At 42.2% G+C, this 19,144-nt stretch overlaps 1 protein-coding gene across 1 annotated transcript in view; it reads left to right on the plus strand.

Moving 5' to 3' along the window:
• Positions 1-19,144, plus strand: part of LOC132870287 (NACHT, LRR and PYD domains-containing protein 12-like) — a 361,706-nt gene that overhangs the window by 334,253 nt on the left and 8,309 nt on the right. Inside the window, exons 13-16 of the mRNA XM_060903922.1 lie at positions 13,068-13,241; positions 14,723-14,896; positions 16,325-16,498; positions 17,355-17,528. Of these exons, the coding sequence (XP_060759905.1) occupies positions 13,068-13,241; positions 14,723-14,896; positions 16,325-16,498; positions 17,355-17,528 (696 nt within the window). The remainder of the gene's footprint in view (positions 1-13,067; positions 13,242-14,722; positions 14,897-16,324; positions 16,499-17,354; positions 17,529-19,144) is intronic.

Consider the following 19,144-nt stretch of genomic DNA (forward strand, 5'->3'; position numbering starts at 1 on the left):
GGCCCCGTCCCAGGACTGGGGTCCTGGCGTTGGGCTCGTCGGACAGCCTCCTCAATACCCCAGCGGACAGGGGCCACAATCCGGGACACAGGGATAATAGGCCCGACTTCATTCTCCCTGTTAGTGGCAGAGAACAGCCTGGACAGTGCGTCAGGTTTGGTGTTCTTGGAGCCGGGGCGGTACGAGAGGGTGAAGTCAAACCGACTGAAAAACAGGGCCCACCTAGCCTGTCGAGGGTTAAGTCTCTTGGCTTGCTGGAGGTACTCCAGGTTCTTGTGGTCAGTCCAAACCAGGAATGGATGTTGCGCTCCCTCCAGCCAGTGCCTCCACTCCTCAAGGGCCAGTTTGACCGCTAGCAGTTCTCGATCCCCCACATCGTACCGGGACTCCGCAGGACTCAGGCGGTGGGAGAAGTAAGCACAGGGGTTCAGCTTTCCTTCCGAACGTTGAGAGAGCACCGCGCCAACACCACTGTCCGAGGCGTCCACCTCCACAATGAATGGTTGGGAGGTGTCCGGGAGGACCAGAATGGGTGCCGTGCAGAAGCGGTCCTTGAGGTCTCTGAACGCCTTTTCCGCCTGAGGAGACCAGACATAAGATCCACCTGTCCCTTTGGTGAGGTCTGACATGGGTGCTGCCACAGAACTGAAGTTCCTGATGAACTTGCGGTAGAAGTTAGCGAATCCTAAGAACCGCTGAACCTCCTTAACAGACTTGGGAGTAGGCCAATCCCGGACGGCCAGGGTCTTGGCAGGGTCCATTTGGAGTTGGCCTGTCCGTACAATAAATCCCAGAAAGGAGACCTCGGGAACATGAAATTCGCATTTCTGGGCCTTGGCGAACAGATTGTTCTGTAGCAGCCTCTGGAGAACCTGGCGGACATGGTGGCGGTGCTCCTGCATGGTCTTGGAGAAGATAAGGATGTCGTCGAGGTAGACAAAAACGTACAGGTTAATCATGTCCCTTAAGACATCGTTGATTAGGGCCTGAAAAACAGCTGGTGTGTTGGTGAGTCCGAAGGGCATCACCTGGTATTCGTAGTGCCCAGACGGGGTGTTAAAGGCAGTCTTCCACTCGTCTCCCTGTCGGATACGGATGAGGTGGTATGCGTTCCATAGGTCCAACTTGGTGAAGACGGTGGCGCCTTGGAGCAGGTCGAAAGCAGTGGACATCAGCGGAAGGGGATATCGGTTGCGCACAGTGATCTTGTTCAGGCCCCTGTAGTCAATACATGGTCGGAGCCCCCCATCCTTCTTGCCGACAAAGAAGAAGCCGGCACCAGCAGGTGAGGTGGAGGGTCGAATGAACCCAGAGACCAGGGCGTCCTTGATGTACTCCTCCATGGCCTTGCGTTCTGGCTGAGAGAGGGAAAACAGTCTGCCACGAGGAGGGGTAGTCCCAGGGAGCAAGTCGATGGCACAGTCGTAGGCCCAGTGCGGAGGAAGAACGGCGGCCCTGCTCTTGCTGAATACCTCCTTGAGATCCCAGTACTCTGTGGGAACTTGAGATAACTCGGTGAGATCAGGGGGCTCGGCAGGAGACACAGGAGAGCTAGAGAGCAGACAAGAGGCATGGCATGCAGGGTCCCATTCCACAACCTGGCTTGTTACCCAGTCTATGCGAGGGTTATGGCGAGTAAGCCAAGGAAGGCCTAGAATAACTGGGAACTTAGGTGAAGGAATCAGGTGCAGGGATATTTCTTCCTTGTGACCTTGAGACTGGAGGAAGACTGGAGAAGTAACTTGGGTGACTCTTCCATCACCTAACGCTTGGCCATCGAGGGCAGACACAGACAGTGGAACTTCAAGAGGTGCAGTCGGAATATTGATGCTTTGGGCGAAGTGAATATCCATAAAGTTCCCAGCCGCCCCTGAGTCTATCAAAGCTTGACAAGAGTGGACAGACTCACCCCAGGAGATGGAGACCGGGATGTAGATTCCTTGGCCAGGGAGTCCGGGAGAGAGGGTAGGCCCCGTCACAACCCTCCCTCGGCTGGACGGGGCGGTCCTTTTCCCAAGAGTTCGGGACATGATGCTCGGAAGTGACCAGGCTTGCCACAGTAGATGCAGCACTTGTCCCTCCTTCTGCGCTCCCTCTCAGATGCGGAGAGGCGAGTACGACCCACTTGCATGGGTTCTGGACAGTCACTGAAGGAGGTAGATGGTTTCCAGGTAGAGGTAGGGAGGCTGGGGGGGCTCAAGGCTTGGTGGCGTTCTCTCATCCTGTTGTCCAGACGAATAGCATGTGAGATGAGGGTTTCGAGGTCACTTGGGCATCCAATAGAGGCCAGACCGTCCTTGATGGGGTCAGACAGACCATGGTGGAAGGCTGACACCAGGGCAGTCTCGTTCCATCCACTTACTGCTGCAAGCGTTCGGAACGAGATGGCGTAATCTGCGACGCTTCCTCCTTGCCGGATGGACATGAGCTTTCGGGCTGCATCAGTACTGATGTCCGCCTGATCGAAGACCCGAAGCATCTCTTCAGAGAACAGCTGGAAATCCAGGCACTCAGGTCCCTGTCTTTGCCAGATAGCAGTAGCCCAGGCTCGCGCCTTACCAGCTAATAAGGTTATCACAAAGGCAATCTTGCGGCGATCCGTAGTGTAGGTGGTAGGCTGAAGCTCAAAGGTAAGTTGACACTGGGTAAGGAACTCTCAGCACTCACTGTGCTTGCCGTCGTACCTCTGTGGTGCAGGAAGGCTGGGTTCGCGAGGTGAAGAAGGCAGCATGGCAGGAGGCACAGGAGCGGGAGCTGGAGCTGGATCAGGAGATGCAGGCAGAGATGTCAGCTGTGCCAGGGTTTTCCCAATTTGCTGAAGCAGTTCCTCGTGGCGAGCAAGGGCCTCACGTTGGCTGGTGAGCGTACGTCCATGAGCGTCCATGGTTGCTCCGAAGCGTGTCAAAGCTGCCATAATTCCCTGAAGGTTGGCCGGGTAGACAGTTGAAGCAGCCTCTGCTGAGTCGGTCATGACGGAGTCTTTCTGTTAGGGTTTTGCTGGGATTTGAACCTGGTTCGTTGGTGTGATAATCCAGCAAACCCCCACTAGGCCACCAGGGGGAAGACTCAAATGCAGAGGCGTGAGGCGGAAGTAGAAAAAGAATCAAAAGGTTTATTTATACTATATACACTATATACAGGGCAAAACAAAAACAGAAAAAAAAAACAAAGAGTATAATCCAAAAAACACAGTCACAACTAAATCCAAAAGAAAAGCAAAGTGCAAAAACAAAGAACACAGTACAGAGGAAACTGGAGATAAACATAACAGCACAAAGACTCCGTGACAAGAGGACCGAACTCAGGGGTATAAATACACAAACTAATTAGGGACACAGGTGAAGATAATCAGGACTAACAGGCAATTAACAAAAACACAAAACACAGGAACAGTGGCGGCCTCTAGAGGCCAAAATAAACATGACACGAAAAGGAAATAACAGCGGCCTCTAGAGGCCAAAACAGTCCTAGTCCTAACAAAAAGTACATTTTAATTTTTTTCTTGTTTCCTTTTTAATATCGAGGTGGTGTTGTATTTTTGCCATGATGCATTTACAGAATCTAATGACTCGGAAACAACCTACTGAATGCAGTGACTCGCTTGTAGAACCTGTAGAATAAAAAGTGTGTAGAATATGATACAAAGCCTGTAGAAATGCTGATAGAAACACAGTTGAATCAACAAAAGGACAGTGTAGTTGTTTTCATTTTTTAACACCCCACCAACTAATGTTTACATCCCTCACCATGCTTTCTCAGGTTGGACGGGAAATTTGTGTAACAGTGATGACATTTGTTTGCGGTAAACAGAGCAAACTTGTAAAACAATACAAATCTTTATTTCAAAATCTCAAACATGGACTTTAGATCTGGCCCTGGGTGCTCTGGTGAGGAACCATCATTTTTATCTGCTGTAGTCATCATTACCATCATCACAGCAAGGCCAGATGTGTTTGGGGGGGGCAGTGCCCACCCAAACGTGAGTCCTGCCCACCCAATCAAGATATGGGCAAGGCCGGATGTAGGGGGGGCAGTGCCCACCCAAACGTGAGTCCTGCCCACACAATCAAGATATGGGGAATGTATAGGTACATTCTGTCAATATTTAAAAAAAAATACCACGATAACTGTATGACTTGGTAGCGGCTCTGACGGGCGGACGACGGCTAGCAAAAGGTGCACATTTGTCAGATCAGAACTAGGGATGGCGAAAACTAAAAAAAAATCTTGACCGACCACCGAGCCTCATTAGCCGGTTAAAGTCGGTTAACCTATGAGTTTATTACAGGGATGCAAACGGCGCTCCTTTTTCACGGCTCGTGCAGATTCGATTTTTTTTTTTTGGGGGGGGGGGGCGTTGGAGTGTCTGAATAATTTAATCAGAGTAAATTCTGTATTAAAATTACTACATAAGCAAATGCCGTTACAGTCCATGAAAAAGCCGTGAAAAAGTCGGCATCTGCGCCTTCAGTTTGTGTGGAGAGATATGATCTGCAATGCATTGTTGGCTACAGACCGAAACATACTTTCAGAATGCACTGGCCAAGGCAGGACTAAACTCAATGTGCCTTATAATAATAATAATAATAATAATAATAATAATAATAATAAAAACAGAATAGTAATTTGTAAGCTAAAAAGCCTGTCTACACTTTTTTCTTTAGCCGAGTGGCAGCTGTGTTCAACTGGGGCGGGACATGACTGAATGGGTGTTTCTGATTTGTCAGCTGTCTTTAACTGGGGCGGGACATGACTGAATGGGTGTTTCTGATTTGTCAGCTGTCTTTGACTGGGGCGGGAGGGCGGGACATGACTGAATGGGTGTTTCTGATTTGTCAGCTGTCGTCCTTACACTGCATGGCATGCCCCAAGCGTTTACAACACAGAATTGCAGGTTCTCCGCTCCAAAATCGGCAGCTTCAAAACGATTGATTTTTTTTTTTCACCGACAACCAAAAAAAAAAATTAACCAGTTGACGTTGATTCGGTCAACCACCGGTCAAACGGTCATCGGTTAACATCCCTAATCAGAACACACAGGACACACTGAGACCAATGAGCTGCGTGTAAAAAACAACCCTATACATAACCACGCCCCCAGCAACGGATGCATGATTCAATCAGAGATTTCTGTCAGACACAGAAGACGTTGATTTTTCCGAAGCGAATTCCTAAAGTTTACTACGTGTACACACACTCACAGTTACAGTCATTCACTCTCTCAGTGCACCCGACTGCTGCTGACTGAAGAGCTAAATGTACAATTTCTTTAAGCCTGTAAGCAAGCCTAGTGCTGCTTCTACCTCTGCCGAACAATGTGCCCCTCGCAGTAGTAGTAGCAGTGGCACATCTAGCAAGAATACAGAGGCTAGTGTACCCACCACAACCAATGTCTCAACCCCAGACTCCGCTGCCTCAGCCCCACCACTTAGCACAGACTTGAACGAAGATGTACCATCCCAACCCGTTTTAACCATATACCCAAAACGTGCATTTGGTGCCACATTACGTGCGTTTAACCCTGCCTGGTACCGCACACGGCCATGGCTCGAGTACTCCATTAAAAAAGACGCATGTTTCTGTTTCCCTTGTCGGAAAGATAGCAAAGCCGGTAATGAAAAGGATGTTGTTTTTACCGTGCGAGGTTTTACTAATTGGAAAGCAGCACTCGAAAGTGGCAGGGGACTGCAGAAACATGCGTCCAGCTACTGTCATGTACAGGCTGCAGCTACCTGGGCTGAACACAAATCTAGAGAAGTGACAGGGGCGACAATTGACAGCATGCTGGTCGGAAAGACAGTGCTGGAAAGGAACCGGTACTATATCAGAAGTATTGGTGACATTATTAAGTTTCTTTGTGTTAATGAGTTGGGACTCCGTGGAACGAAAGAAACCTTAATACACCCTGACAGCAGTGAAGGTGATGATATTGCTTCTGGTCTTTTTTTGAAGTTGTTTACCTATACCTTAGAGAAGGATGAGAAGCTAGCTGCTATTGCCAAAGGCATACCAAAAAATGCTACCTACACATCTAAGGATGTACAAAATGAAATAATTGAAACACTAGCCAGCATGGTTCAGGCAGAGATCAAGAAGAGGTATTCAGAAGCTGACTCTGCAGGATTCTGTGTGAAAAGTGATGGGACAAGGGACAGGTGTAATATTGAGAATTTGTCCATAATGATAAGGTTTGTAAGTAATTCCATACCAGAGGACCATCTGATTGGCTTACTTAGCTTGCATCAACTTGATGCAGAGTACATCTGCACCGAAATACTAAAACATCTCTCTGATGCTGGCTACAGTGCTGACAGTATAGTTAGCCAGTGTTATGATGGTGCTTCGGTGATGAGTGGAGTGCGAGGTGGTGTCCAAGCACTACTGCAAAAGAAGGTTGGTAGATATGTGCCATATGTTCACTGTTACAACCATCAGTTGCATTTAGTGGTTGTGCATGCTATGCAGGGTGAGCCATGTGCCCAAAGGTTTTTTGACCTCTGTAATTCCCTGTATAACTTCTTTCGTCACCACTATGTGTCACAAAGGTATGATGGTCCTTGTCTCAGACGACTAATTGAAATTCGCTGGACAAGCCATTATGATGTGACAAGGTGCATTGTGGAGAATGAAGAGCGTCTTTGCACTATCCTGTCTGAGATTGCCGAGGATGATGAGGCCTCAGTTGATTTGTGCACTGAGGCATCAGGCCTTTTAATTCAAATAAAGAGGACACATTTCTTTGAGATTGGCAACTTTTTAGTGCGGGTGCTTGGTGTCTTGAAACCAGCAAATGGAATTTTTCAGTCTCAGTCTGTGGATATGTGTGCTGCTAGTGGGGTTGTTAGTGCTTCACTTGAGTCTTTGAAAGACATCCGTAAAGACCATTGCTGGACTGAGCATTCTCAGTTAACTGATGAGGATGAGTCACATCACCCAAAAAGACGGAGAACATTGAGTAAACACCTTGGTGAAAGTGTTGTGTTCTCAACTGTGGGTCATACAGATTCGTATAACCCCACTATCACCCCCACTCAGTCTCTCAAAAGATCCTTATTCAACATCCTTGACAGGGCCATTTCAGAATTGGAAAGCAGATTCTCAAAGGAGAATCTAGACTTAATGACAGCCATATCCAGCCTAGTACCTGCATCTAGTGTATTTCTAGACTCCACCTTATTGCAGCCTCTGCATGCACTTGCTGGAACTGGAGAAGACTATTTGATTTTGAAAAATGAGGTTACTGTTGCAAAGCCAATGTTGGTCAAGGAATGTCCAAAGGAAACAGACCTGTCCACTGTGTGTAAATGCATGGAGGTGTATAAGACAGCTTTTCCTGTGTTGCACAAGTTGTATGTGACAGCCCTGGTAATTGGTGTGTCCTCAGCTTCATGTGAGAGTTCCTTCTCCACGCTGGCACGTGTCCTAACGCCCTATCGTCGCACCATGTTGCATGGCAGAAAAAGAAATTTGGTCATCTTGGTTCATGAGAAATCGATAACAAATACATTGGACATGGATGAATTTGTGAGAATTTTTGCAAAGACAAACAGAAGACTGATGTTATGCTAAGATATATAAAAAGGATGTTGGTGTTGGTGGAGACATATGTAATAGACAGATAAACATGATACAAATGTAACTGATAGACAGATAAGCTAATGTGAATGATAGACATACAAATGCTAAACTGATGTGATAGACAAATATAGATAAATGATAGATAGATATGATAATTAGTGAATAGATAGATGATAGCAGATAAATAAATAGATTAATAAATAGATAGGTGACAACAGACTAATAAATAGATAAATAGATAAACATGATAGGCCTACTGGTGTGAAATTGATGTGATAGACAAAGATAGACAAAAATATACAAATGATAGATATATATATAGATAGAGATAACTAATAAATAGATAGATAGACAGTTAATAGATAGATAGATAGATAGATAGATAGATAGATAGATAGATAGATAGATAGATAGATAGATAGATAGATAGATAAACATGATACTGGTGTGAAACTGATGTGATAGACAAAGATAGACAGACAGACAGACAGATAGATAGATAGATAGATAGATAGATAGATAGATAGATAGATAGATAGATAGATAGATAGATAGATAGATAGATAGCCGAATTAATAAATAGATATGATAATAGATAGATACATAGATATGACAATTAATAGATATATATGATAATTAATAGATGATAGCCTAATTAATAGATAGATAGATAAACATATGAATGCAGCCTCAACGGGACACAAGCCAGTGTCCTACTTGTGCCGGTCCCAAGCCCGGGCAAATGCAGAGGGTAGCAAATAGCAGTTTTTTAGCAGCAAGTTTGAGGGATTTGACTCCGACGAGGGGCGCCCCCCTATCATTTCTTCCTGCCCACCCTGGTGGGTAAAGCTAAATCCGGGCCTGTCATCACCACCACCAAGTTCAAACTGAACTGTTCAAAAAATGCAGCAAGCACTTTGAACTTGATCGTAGGCGGAGTTTACTGTGATTGGTTTTCTCCTGTCACGAACACAGCGTATGGCCTCGCATTTTAGAAACGAAACAAAAATTCATCTGCTGATTTGATAGATATGTTTCAGGGTAATGAGTAACAGGAACCTTCAGAGAAATGTCCTGGAGTCAAGAGTCCAATATTTGTCCTTCAAATGTAGTGGAGTAAAACTCATAATCTTCCAAAAAATTAACACTCGAGTAAAGTATAGATATGAAAAATGTCCATAAGTTCAGAACTCCAGTAAATGTACTTCATTCCTGTCCACCCATGTTTTGGGATGTTTTGAGTTTCAGGTGATCCAGGTCTCATTGCATTGTTTTTTCATTAATTGTGCGGTGGTCTCTAGCATGAATGAATGCCCTGTGAGCCGGTTTTGGTGAAAAAAATGCTGTGGTTCTCCTGTTTCAGGCTGTTCTAGTTTGGTGGAGGAGTGGGTGGCGGGAGAACGACAGGATTTCAGCTCTTACTCATTAATATTCATGACATGTAAACGTGTTACCTCTGATTGGCTAACAGCACTGTGATGCTACCTCTAGTGGTTCAGAACAAGCGGATGTGGGTGTCTTTGTAAAAACTGTTTTGATTGGCTATTATGGTCTCAACATCGATGTTTTGACCAATAACAATGTAGATAACACGAATTTTACATCACATTCAACAAGATTTAAACGAGACTAAAGATGGCAACTTACAAATAATGTGTAAACATCGTTGGAGTTAATAAAGTTTGAACAGCATGAAGGAACATACCCCAACCCCCTGAAATTAATAAAAAAAAATTCTCAACAGATTTGGCATAATATAAAAAGGTCGTTTTTTTTACTCAGAAAAAGCGGAAAACTCTCATTCGTGCCTAGCTTGTGACCATGTCATGTGTTACGGGTCCCGTGAACAGGGACAAATAAATTACCTGTAAAAGCAGGTGGAAAGCAGAATAAGGAAGACAGGGTGCGTCTTTGTTTTCCTCCAGAATGTGTCGGAGTCTGATTTATTTTCCATAAAATAAAAGCTTTGTAAACAAACATCAGTCTTTGCCATACAATTCAGCCAATTCTTTGTTCACATCATGTACATTTAAATTTTCCACATCTGTTCTCTATACACTCCTTCAGTTTCTCTAATCTTCACATTTCTCTTTACAGTTATATTCAGTAACCAAAATAAGTAAATACATTACATGCTTGTCTTTTTTCAGTAATTTACTGGTAGAAATCGTTATTCACAGTGCATTATGAAAATCCAGCATGTTGGACGCATTGGCCTTTTAAGCGCGTCTCTCGGCTACACAGAATTGCTAATCGAATGCTTGTGCTACATCAGCTAATCAACTCAGTCACTTTTAAATATAACATGAATTATTCACATCTTAACAAAAAATACGTTAAAGGAAAGATGAAAATAATAACCCGCCGTTTGTAAGTGTGTAAAGTGTACAGGCTCATGTTGGCAAGTGCTAAGCCAAGATGAGCTCGACCCGTAATGGCGGCCATGCGGGAAATTTCTCCCTTTACTGTTACGTTTCTCCAGCAATAACTTCGGCGAACCATCTGAACCTCTCTTGTTTATGTTAGCAGTGATAAAAAGCAGTAAAATAAAAACATTTTTTTAAGTTAACACACCGTTTACTGACCTGTAAAAGCAGGTGGAAAGCAGAATAAGGAAGACAGGATGCATCTCCGTTTTTCTCCAGAATGTGTCTGAGGGAGCGGCGGGAGGTGGGGCTCCCTTACCGTACCCCCCGAACACCTGAAGCAACAACAAATGTTCTGCCCCACTGCTTTTAAACTAAAATTATCCCCTTTAACTGGTTCTTCACTTTTAAACTGAAACTGAAATTGAAACACATGCATTAATGAAATTGTCCCATTAATTTGCATAAAATAACATTAATGTGGCCATTCCCTCCCAGGGGTGCCACACATGCATGCTAACGTGGAGAATATGAACATGCTATTTTGTAACAAAAACCTTCGAACAAAAAGTTCATGTTTCACTTACAGCTTGTGAGCTGGTGGTCGATCGTCTTGACGGTACAGATCCAGGGATTAAATACAACCTCGACGCAAAACCACTACTGAAGGCACCGAAGTTTGAAAAGTCACTGTGGTTGAAATTATCAGAACACAGTACTAACGTTGCATTATACTTCGCTGGTGGTGTTCCAAAGATAAATTCCAACCATTTCTTCTTCACCTCTTCTATCTTGGGCAAGAAATGCAACGTTGATGTGTTACTGCCACAAATAACACAGGCATGAACTTGTTCAGACATGTTTTCAACTTGCTGTTAGGTGCTATTCGTTAGCTACTGACGAGATGGGCTATGCTATCTCTCCTTGCGCTTAAATCCGAACTTTCTTCCCGTGGGCGGTTGCAAGCCAAGGTGGGCGAGCCATGAATACTAATTTTCGAAGTGACGTAAGTTCGTAGGGCTTTTTCAGATTCGCTCGTTTTTTCCAACTATTTCTTTTCATAAGCTAATACAGGGAATGGGAGTAGAATTACATTTTCACATGCAGCATGCATATGCAACTCGGAGTGAACTATGGTATTTCAAAAAGAGCCAGTATTAAACGTTTTTGGTGGAAGGGTACCTTTCATACAAATAGATCAGTAGATAAATTATGGGATAACAGTTGCATGTAGAATTGAATAATACTGAAGGGCAGCGATTAAACATGTGGAAACCAGTTGATGTCATTGAAGGAGAAAAATATTTACATGTCGAATGATGTCATTTTTTCCCAAGAGGTATCGAAGCTGTGAGCTGAAGATGGAAGCGACAGCCAACTAACTAGACTTACAAACAACACATTTCCAAAAATCAATGCAAATAATCAAACACAACTTTTACTTATAGTTTATTTACAAATTACACCTCTATTACAGGTTCCAGTGTCCAATAAACATGGAGATTTTTTTTCTGTGCAAAAACTTCACCGTGTTTTAAAATCTTTTTTCTCCACATTAAATTTGTGTTATTAGTGAAATGTAATGACACAGACACTGGGCTGATAGAACCATGTGGAGTTTGCAGTAATACAGAATTATAATTAAAATCTTTACTGTTATTATGACCTGATAAAAGGTTTTATTCAAGTGGAAAAACAGACTTTCACAGAGAACTCATTAGAAACACCATTCTTATTTACTTTTATTACGTCATAAGATACATTTATTACATGCTAATTATTCTTTTGTTCTTCTAATATCCTGATATCTTTTATAATTTTTAACTTTTTTGACCTTCACAGCTTTTGTTCTTTTCCCTGCTGTAGCTCTGTGATTGATTGATTTCAGGTCAGACAGGGAGAGACAACACACAGAGTGTAAGGGGAAGAACATGTCCAGTCTGTAAATCACTGGCACCACGAACAAATAAGGAGCACCTGGGAACACACACATTCTCTCTCTCTTAGCCAAGTAGCTCATCATGAGCATCTCCATAAAACCCCTTCAGCACTGGGCTGTGATCATTTCTGTCGCTCACTAATTAGAGAACAAATCAAAAGTCTGATCTGTTCAGATAAATATGACTCTGCCTCGAAATCTGCCTGCTTCATCTAAACCTGACTTTGGAAACTCTTTTCCTTTCTCCTCTTATAAATATTTTAGATCAGACTCTTATTTCCTGATTTGGTGATCAGATTTGATGTTGCGTCTTTATCCTATGTGTCAGTGATGATGTGCGCAGCAGAAAACTCAAATCTGAACAGCTCGAACTGTGAATTACTGTTACAGCATTTCAGTGTATTGTTGACTCGGAGTTTGTACTTTTGTCATTTATGAAAATGAAATGGTGCAGTGAAAGGTTTGAGGACCTGTTCGATCATTTGTGTGAGTTTATTATGCATTATTTTATTTCCTTCAGGATCAGTTGTGATGCAATTAAAGGGAGAAGCGCTGAAGCTCTGGTCTCAGTGCTCAACTCAGAAACCTCCAGTCTGAGAGAACTGCATCTGACTGTGAAGACACTGGATCTGACTGGGAATAAACTAGAAGACTCAGGAGTGAAGCGTCTCTGTGCTGTACTGGAGAATCCTCACTGTAAAGTGGAGACACTGGGGTAAGATCATCTCTCTGAGAGTCACAATAACTCACTAAAGCAGCAGTTAATAGTTGTATACCGTGTTGTTTATCAATTAAAATTTTCTGTAAAAGTAAAACATGCAGAACAAATATATTAGTCATGATGTGATCATTTCTCCTCAGAATCACTTTTACTTTCAAGAAATAATTAAATGTATTTTTAGAATTAAATATGTGATCATTAAAAATCCAGTCAAGCAGAGATAAATTCTACGAAACCTGACTCTTCACTTAAACCTTTAAATTATTGACTTTTTACTGAATCATTTGCACCTCGAGTAAACTTAATGTCAGTAACAGTGGTAATGTTTGAGTCATTATTAATAATAGCTTGTGATTGGTGAAGAGAATAGAGACAGTCCAACATGAGAGACATCATCTTCACAACCACTATTACACCAAGATGGAAATCTGTTGATGAAGTGTGTGTCATTGTGTCTCTGCAGGTTGTGTGGTTGTGGTGTCTCAGATGAAGGCTGTGCTGCTCTGAGTTCAGCTCTGAGATCAAACCCCTCACACCTGAGAGAACTGGATCTGTCTAATAATAATCTGGGAGACTCAGGAGTGAAACGTCTCTGTGCTGTACTGGAGAATCCTCACTGTAAACTGGAGACACTGGGGTAAGATCATCTCTCTGAGAGTCACATGACCTGCTCCTCAGTAAGACACATTCTCTAATAGTGAGACTGAAGCAGAGGTTTTAGGTTCATCATCAATGTCCTGAGGAGGAAGATTGTTTCTTTTCACTGCACACTGATGATTTGTCACAGAGCCTTTGGGTCAGATGGACGTATGTGAGAAGCTGCAGCACAAAACAGGACTTGATCTGACTGCAATGTGTCTGAAATGTATTACTTTACTTTAGAAATTAATGAAAATGAATTTTCACCAGATGGAAAAAAAAAAGTTCCCCACTGATCGTCTCAGATTTGCTTCATACTTTTTGAATAAAGTCACTATTCCAAATAAATAGTGTGTAAAATTCCAGGCTTGTATCTGCATTAGTTTCTGAGATATCGAGGCTTTTAACAGGCAGCGTGGCTCGAATTTTACAGTAAAACAAGTGCAACAGAAAAATATTATAAAGATCAATTCATTATTATTTTTAAATTTTCTTCCTGGTTGCATGAAATTTTTAGGGATAGTGTGGAATGTAGAGTGTCAAAGTTTTTTTTTTTTTTTAATTAATCCCAGGACCCCCCAAAATCCAGCCCTGACGTGGATATTGATACTTGATGTGGTGGTTTTTTTTTTTTTTTTTTTGGGGGGGGGGGGGTGGCTTGTAACTGTTGTTGTTGTTGTTGTTGTTGTTGTTGTTGTTGTTGTTGTTGTTGTTGTCCTCCACAGTTTATTGTTGATGAAATTAAATAATGAAGATGAGCTCAAAATGCAGACCGTCAGCTTTATTTTGAGGAAACTTGCATCCAGATTGGGCGACTGGTGTTGAAATTACAGCACTGTTTATATGTGCTCCCTCTTTTTTGAGGGATGAAAAACTAATTAGACAAATGAACATCGTCATAAATTATACTGACATTTTTATTCCTCTGACACTGAGAGGTGAAACCGTTATTTTTTGGGGTTTTCTGTCCATTTTTTCTGAAATTCTTGTTCGCACGCTGTCTCAGGAACGAGTGGCTGAATGTTTGTAGGATTTATATGGAATAATCATTGTTTACTTCTCTGATTCTACAATAATATAAATCTATAGTGTTCTATAAATGCACTCTGTAGACTCTGGAGAAACAAGTTTATTGCCCCTGTGTAGTGCACTATAAGTCTAGTAGAGAACCATCTGAGATTCAGTCTCTCTCTCTCTCTCTCTCTCTCTCTCTCTGATTAAAGTTCATGGTCTCTCTGCTGTTCTCTGTTCAGCTTCAGCTGCTGATGGTTTAATATCACACACAACAGAGGAGAGAAACTCAATATAGCACTCAGTATTATCATTATTAATTACACTGTTAATGAGAATAAACAGGTGATATTAAATCCTCATGACATTCTGAATAATAACATTAATTTTACACTCATCATCTTTAAAGTAAGAATTAAACCAAGATGAAAATCTGTTGATGAAGTGTGTGTCATTGTGTCTCTGCAGGTTGCAGGGTTGTGGTGTCTCAGATGAAGGCTGTGCTGCTCTGAGTTCAGCTCTGAGATCAAACCCCTCACACCTGAGAGACCTGAATCTGTCCTGTAATAATCTTGGAGACTCAGGAGTGAAGCGTTTCTGTGCTGTACTGGAGAATCCTCACTGTAAACTGGAGACACTGGGGTAAGATCATCTCTCTGAGAGTCACATGACCTGCTCCTCAGTAAGACACATTCTCTATTAGTGAGACTGAAGCAGAGGTTTTAGGTTCATCATCAATGTCCTGAGGAGGAAGATTGTTTCTTTTCACTGCACACTGATGATTTGTCACAGAGTCTTTGGGTCAGATGGACGTATGTGAGAAGCTGCAGCAGAAAACGGGACTTGATCTGACTGCAGTGTGTCTGAAATGTATTACTTTACTTCAGAAAAGAATGAAAATGAATTTTCACCAGATGAAAAAAAAAGTTCCCAACTGATCGTCTCAGATTTGGTTCATACTTTTTGAATAAAGTCACTATTCCCAGTAAATAGTGTGTAAATTCCAGGCTTGTATGTGCATTAGTTTCTGAGATATCGAGGCTTTTAACAGCAGCGTGGCTCGAATTTTTCAGTAAAACAAGTGCAACAGAAAAATATTATAAAGATCAATTCATTATTATTTTTAACTTTTCTTTATGGTTGCATGAAATTTTTAGGGATAGTGTGGAATGTAGAGTTTCAAAGTTATTTTTTTTTTTTTAAATTCATCCCAGGACCCCCCTAAATCCAGCCCTGACGTGGATATTGATAATTGCTGTGGTGGTGTTTTTTTTTTTTTTTTTTTTTTGGGGGGGGGGGGGGGTTGTTTGTTTTTTTTAACTGTTGTTGTTGTTGTTCTCCACAGTTTATTGTTGATGAAATTAAATAATGAAGATGAGCTCAAAGTGCAGACCGTCAGCTTTATTTTGAGGAAATTTGCATCCAGATTGGGTGACTGGTGTTGAAATTACAGCACTGTTTATGTGTGATCCCTCTTTTTTGAGGGATGAAAAACTAATTAGACAAATGAACATCATCATAAATTACACTGACATTTTTATTCCTCTGACACTGAGAGGTGAAACCGTTATTTTGGGGGGTTTTCTGTCTATTTTTTCTGAAATTCTTGTTCGCACGCTGTCTCAAGAACGAGTGGCTGAATGTTTGTAGGATTTCTATGGAATAATCATTGTTTACTTCTCTGATTCTACAATAATATAAATCTATAGTGTTCTATAAATGCACTCTGCAGAAACAAGTTTATTGCCCCTGTGTAGTGCACTATAAGTCTAGTAGAGAACCATCTGAGATTCAGTCTCTCTCTCTGATTAAAGTCCATGGTCTCTCTGCTGTTCTCTGTTCAGCTTCAGCTGCTGATGGTATAATATCACACACAACAGAGGAGAGAAACTCAATATAACACTCAGTATTATCATTATTAATTACACTGTTAATGAGAATAAACAGGTGATATTAAATCCTCATAACATTCTCAATAATAAAATTGATTTTCCACTCATCATCTTTAAAGTAAGAATTACACCAAGATGAAAATCTGTTGATGAAGTGTGTGTCATTGTGTCTCTGCAGGTTGTGGGGTTGTGGTGTCTCAGATGAAGGCTGTGCTGCTTTGAGTTCAGCTCTGAGATCAAACCCCTCACACCTGAGAGAACTGAATCTGTCTAATAATAATCTGGGAGACTCAGGAGTGAAGCGTCTCTGTGCTGTACTGGAGAATCCTCACTGTAAACTGGAGACACTGGGGTAAGATCATCTCTCTGAGAGTCACACTAAATCACTAAAGCAGCAGTTAATAGTTGTATACAGTGTTATTCATCAATTAAAATTTTCTGTAAAAATAAACATGCAGGCGGCACGGTGGTATAGTGGTTAGCACTGTCACCTCACAGCAAGAAGGTTCTGGGTTTGAACGCAGCGGCTGACGAGGGCCTTTCTGTGTGGAGTTTGCATGTTCTCCCCGTGTCTGCGTGGGTTTCCTCCGGGTGCTCCAGTTTCCCCCACAGTCCAAAGACATGCAGGTTCAGATAATTGGTGTCTCTAAATTGACTGTAGGTGTGAATGTGAGTGTGAATGGTTGTTTGTCTCTGTGTGTCAGCCAAGCGATGATCTGGTGTCTTGTCCAGGGTGAACCCCGCCTCTCACCCATCGTCAGCTGGGATAGGCTCCAGCTTGCGTGTGACCCTGTACAGGATAAGCAGCTACAGATAATGGATGGATGGATGGATGTAAAACATTCAGAACAAATATATTAGTCATGAAGTGATCATTTCTCCTCAGAATCAATTTTACTTTAAAGAAATAATTAAAATGTCTTTACAATTAAATATGTGATCATTAAAAATCCAGTCAAGCAGAGATAAATTCTCCAAAACCTGACTCTTCACTAAAACCTTTAAATTATTGACTTTTTGCTGAATCATTTGCACCTCGAGTAAACTTAATGTCAGTAACAGTGGTAATGTTTGAGTCATTATTAATAATAGCTTGTGATTGGTGAAGAGAATAGAGACAGTCCAACATGAGAGACATCATCTTCACAACCACTATTACACCAAGATGAAAATCTGTTGATGAAGTGTGTGTCATTGTGTCTCTGCAGGTTGTGTGGTTGTGGTGTCTCAGATGAAGGCTGTGCTGCTCTGAGTTCAGCTCTGAGATCAAACCCCTCACACCTGAGAGACCTGAATCTGACTGATAATAATCTGGGAGACTCAGGAGTGAAGCGTCTCTGTGCTGTACTGGAGAATCCTCACTGTAAACTGGAGACACTGAGGTAAGATCATCTCTCTGAGAGTCACATGACCTGCTCCTCAGTAAGACACATTCTCTAATAGTGAGACTGAAGCAGAGGTTTTAGGTTCATCATCAATGTCCTGAGGAGGAAGATTGTTTCTTTTCACTGCACACTGATGATTTGTCACAGAGTCTTTGGGTCAGATGGACATATGTGAGAAGCTGCAGCACAAAACGGGACTTGATCCGACTGCAATGTGTCTGAAATCACTGTGAAATTTACTACAACACTGTAACTAATCACACAAACTGCACCTGAGACACAAACTAACTGCCCTCTGTGTGAGCTGCAGGGTTTAAATTGGTGACTGACCCCTTGAAAATGGTTCCTCCAGGAACCATGACATTTCAGTTGTCAAGACAATGGAAAAACTAAAATACAAATACAAATACAAGAGCATTTTGTTTTGTGCACAAGAGCATTGTGACGTATCTTTCTGTTTTTGTATTTTAGTTTTTCCGTTGTCTTGACAACTGAAACGTCATCGTTCCTGGAGGAACCATTTTCAAGGGGTCAGTCACCAAAGGGTTAAAGCAGCAGTGACATGGTGGAAACGATCTCAGGAATATAGAGTTTAAAAACTAAAATGAGACGTTAATGCCATAGAACTGATGCAGTAAAAATGAACAGATAAAAAAAGGCTTTTAAATAAAAATTAAAAAGGAGCAGAAAAGAACTTCCAATAAACTGAAAGCCACGACAACAATCATTTTGTTATTTTGAATTTTTTAATGAAAAGAATTAATGATGTTGATGATAAATGTTAAAATAGTGAATAATCTTCCAGTCCATCTCTGTCAGTGGTGATTGCTGTAAGACGGCACCGGAAGCCCGGCTTCCCCTCACATTTCATTAAAATGCAGCAATGAGGTTCTGGTGACGTCATCATCCTGAATGGAAGCCTAAAGTAACAGCTCCCTCGCAAAAATAGTTATTTCACCCCGTTAGACCGTCAAATACTAGGTTTTCAGGTCCTACTTGAACAGACAAGAGGGGCAAGAATGGGGAAGGAGCAAACAAACAAAGAAAACACAGATGCAGTGCTTGTAAATGAAAAAAATCCGGAGAACAGCTCCCCTACACAGGCACAAGATGGCGGAGCTAATGCTAACCCTTACTCAAATGACGCTGCAAGTCTGACCAAAGTTTTAGAGGAAATTCAGGACTTCCGAAGAGACAGAAAAGAACAATTAAACGAAATTAAATCCGAGATCACTAACATCAACCAAAAAATAGCGGAGGCAGAGGTGCGAATTGAAAAAGTGGAAGACTGTGTTCAAAACGCAGAGCAAGTGTTGAACAAGATGATAAAAGTCACGTATCAGCAAGAAAACAAGCTACTCGATCATGAAGGGAGATCCCGACGGGAGAATTTAAGGATATACAATGTTCTCGAAGGAGCTGAGGGATCATCTATGGTGGAGCTTGTGGGAAAGCTATTATGGGACACCCTGGTGATTTTCCCCCCAACTGAGGAGCTCGACATCGAGAGGGCGCACCGCGCGCTGGTGCCAAGACCCGCCGGAGACAGGGAAGATAAGCCGCGGTCAATAATAGCCAAATTCCTCCGCTTCAGGATTAAAGAAGAGATTCTG

The sequence above is a fragment of the Neoarius graeffei genome, chromosome 22 (genome assembly GCF_027579695.1).
Source record: "Neoarius graeffei isolate fNeoGra1 chromosome 22, fNeoGra1.pri, whole genome shotgun sequence".
Taxonomy (NCBI): Eukaryota; Metazoa; Chordata; class Actinopteri; order Siluriformes; family Ariidae; genus Neoarius; species Neoarius graeffei.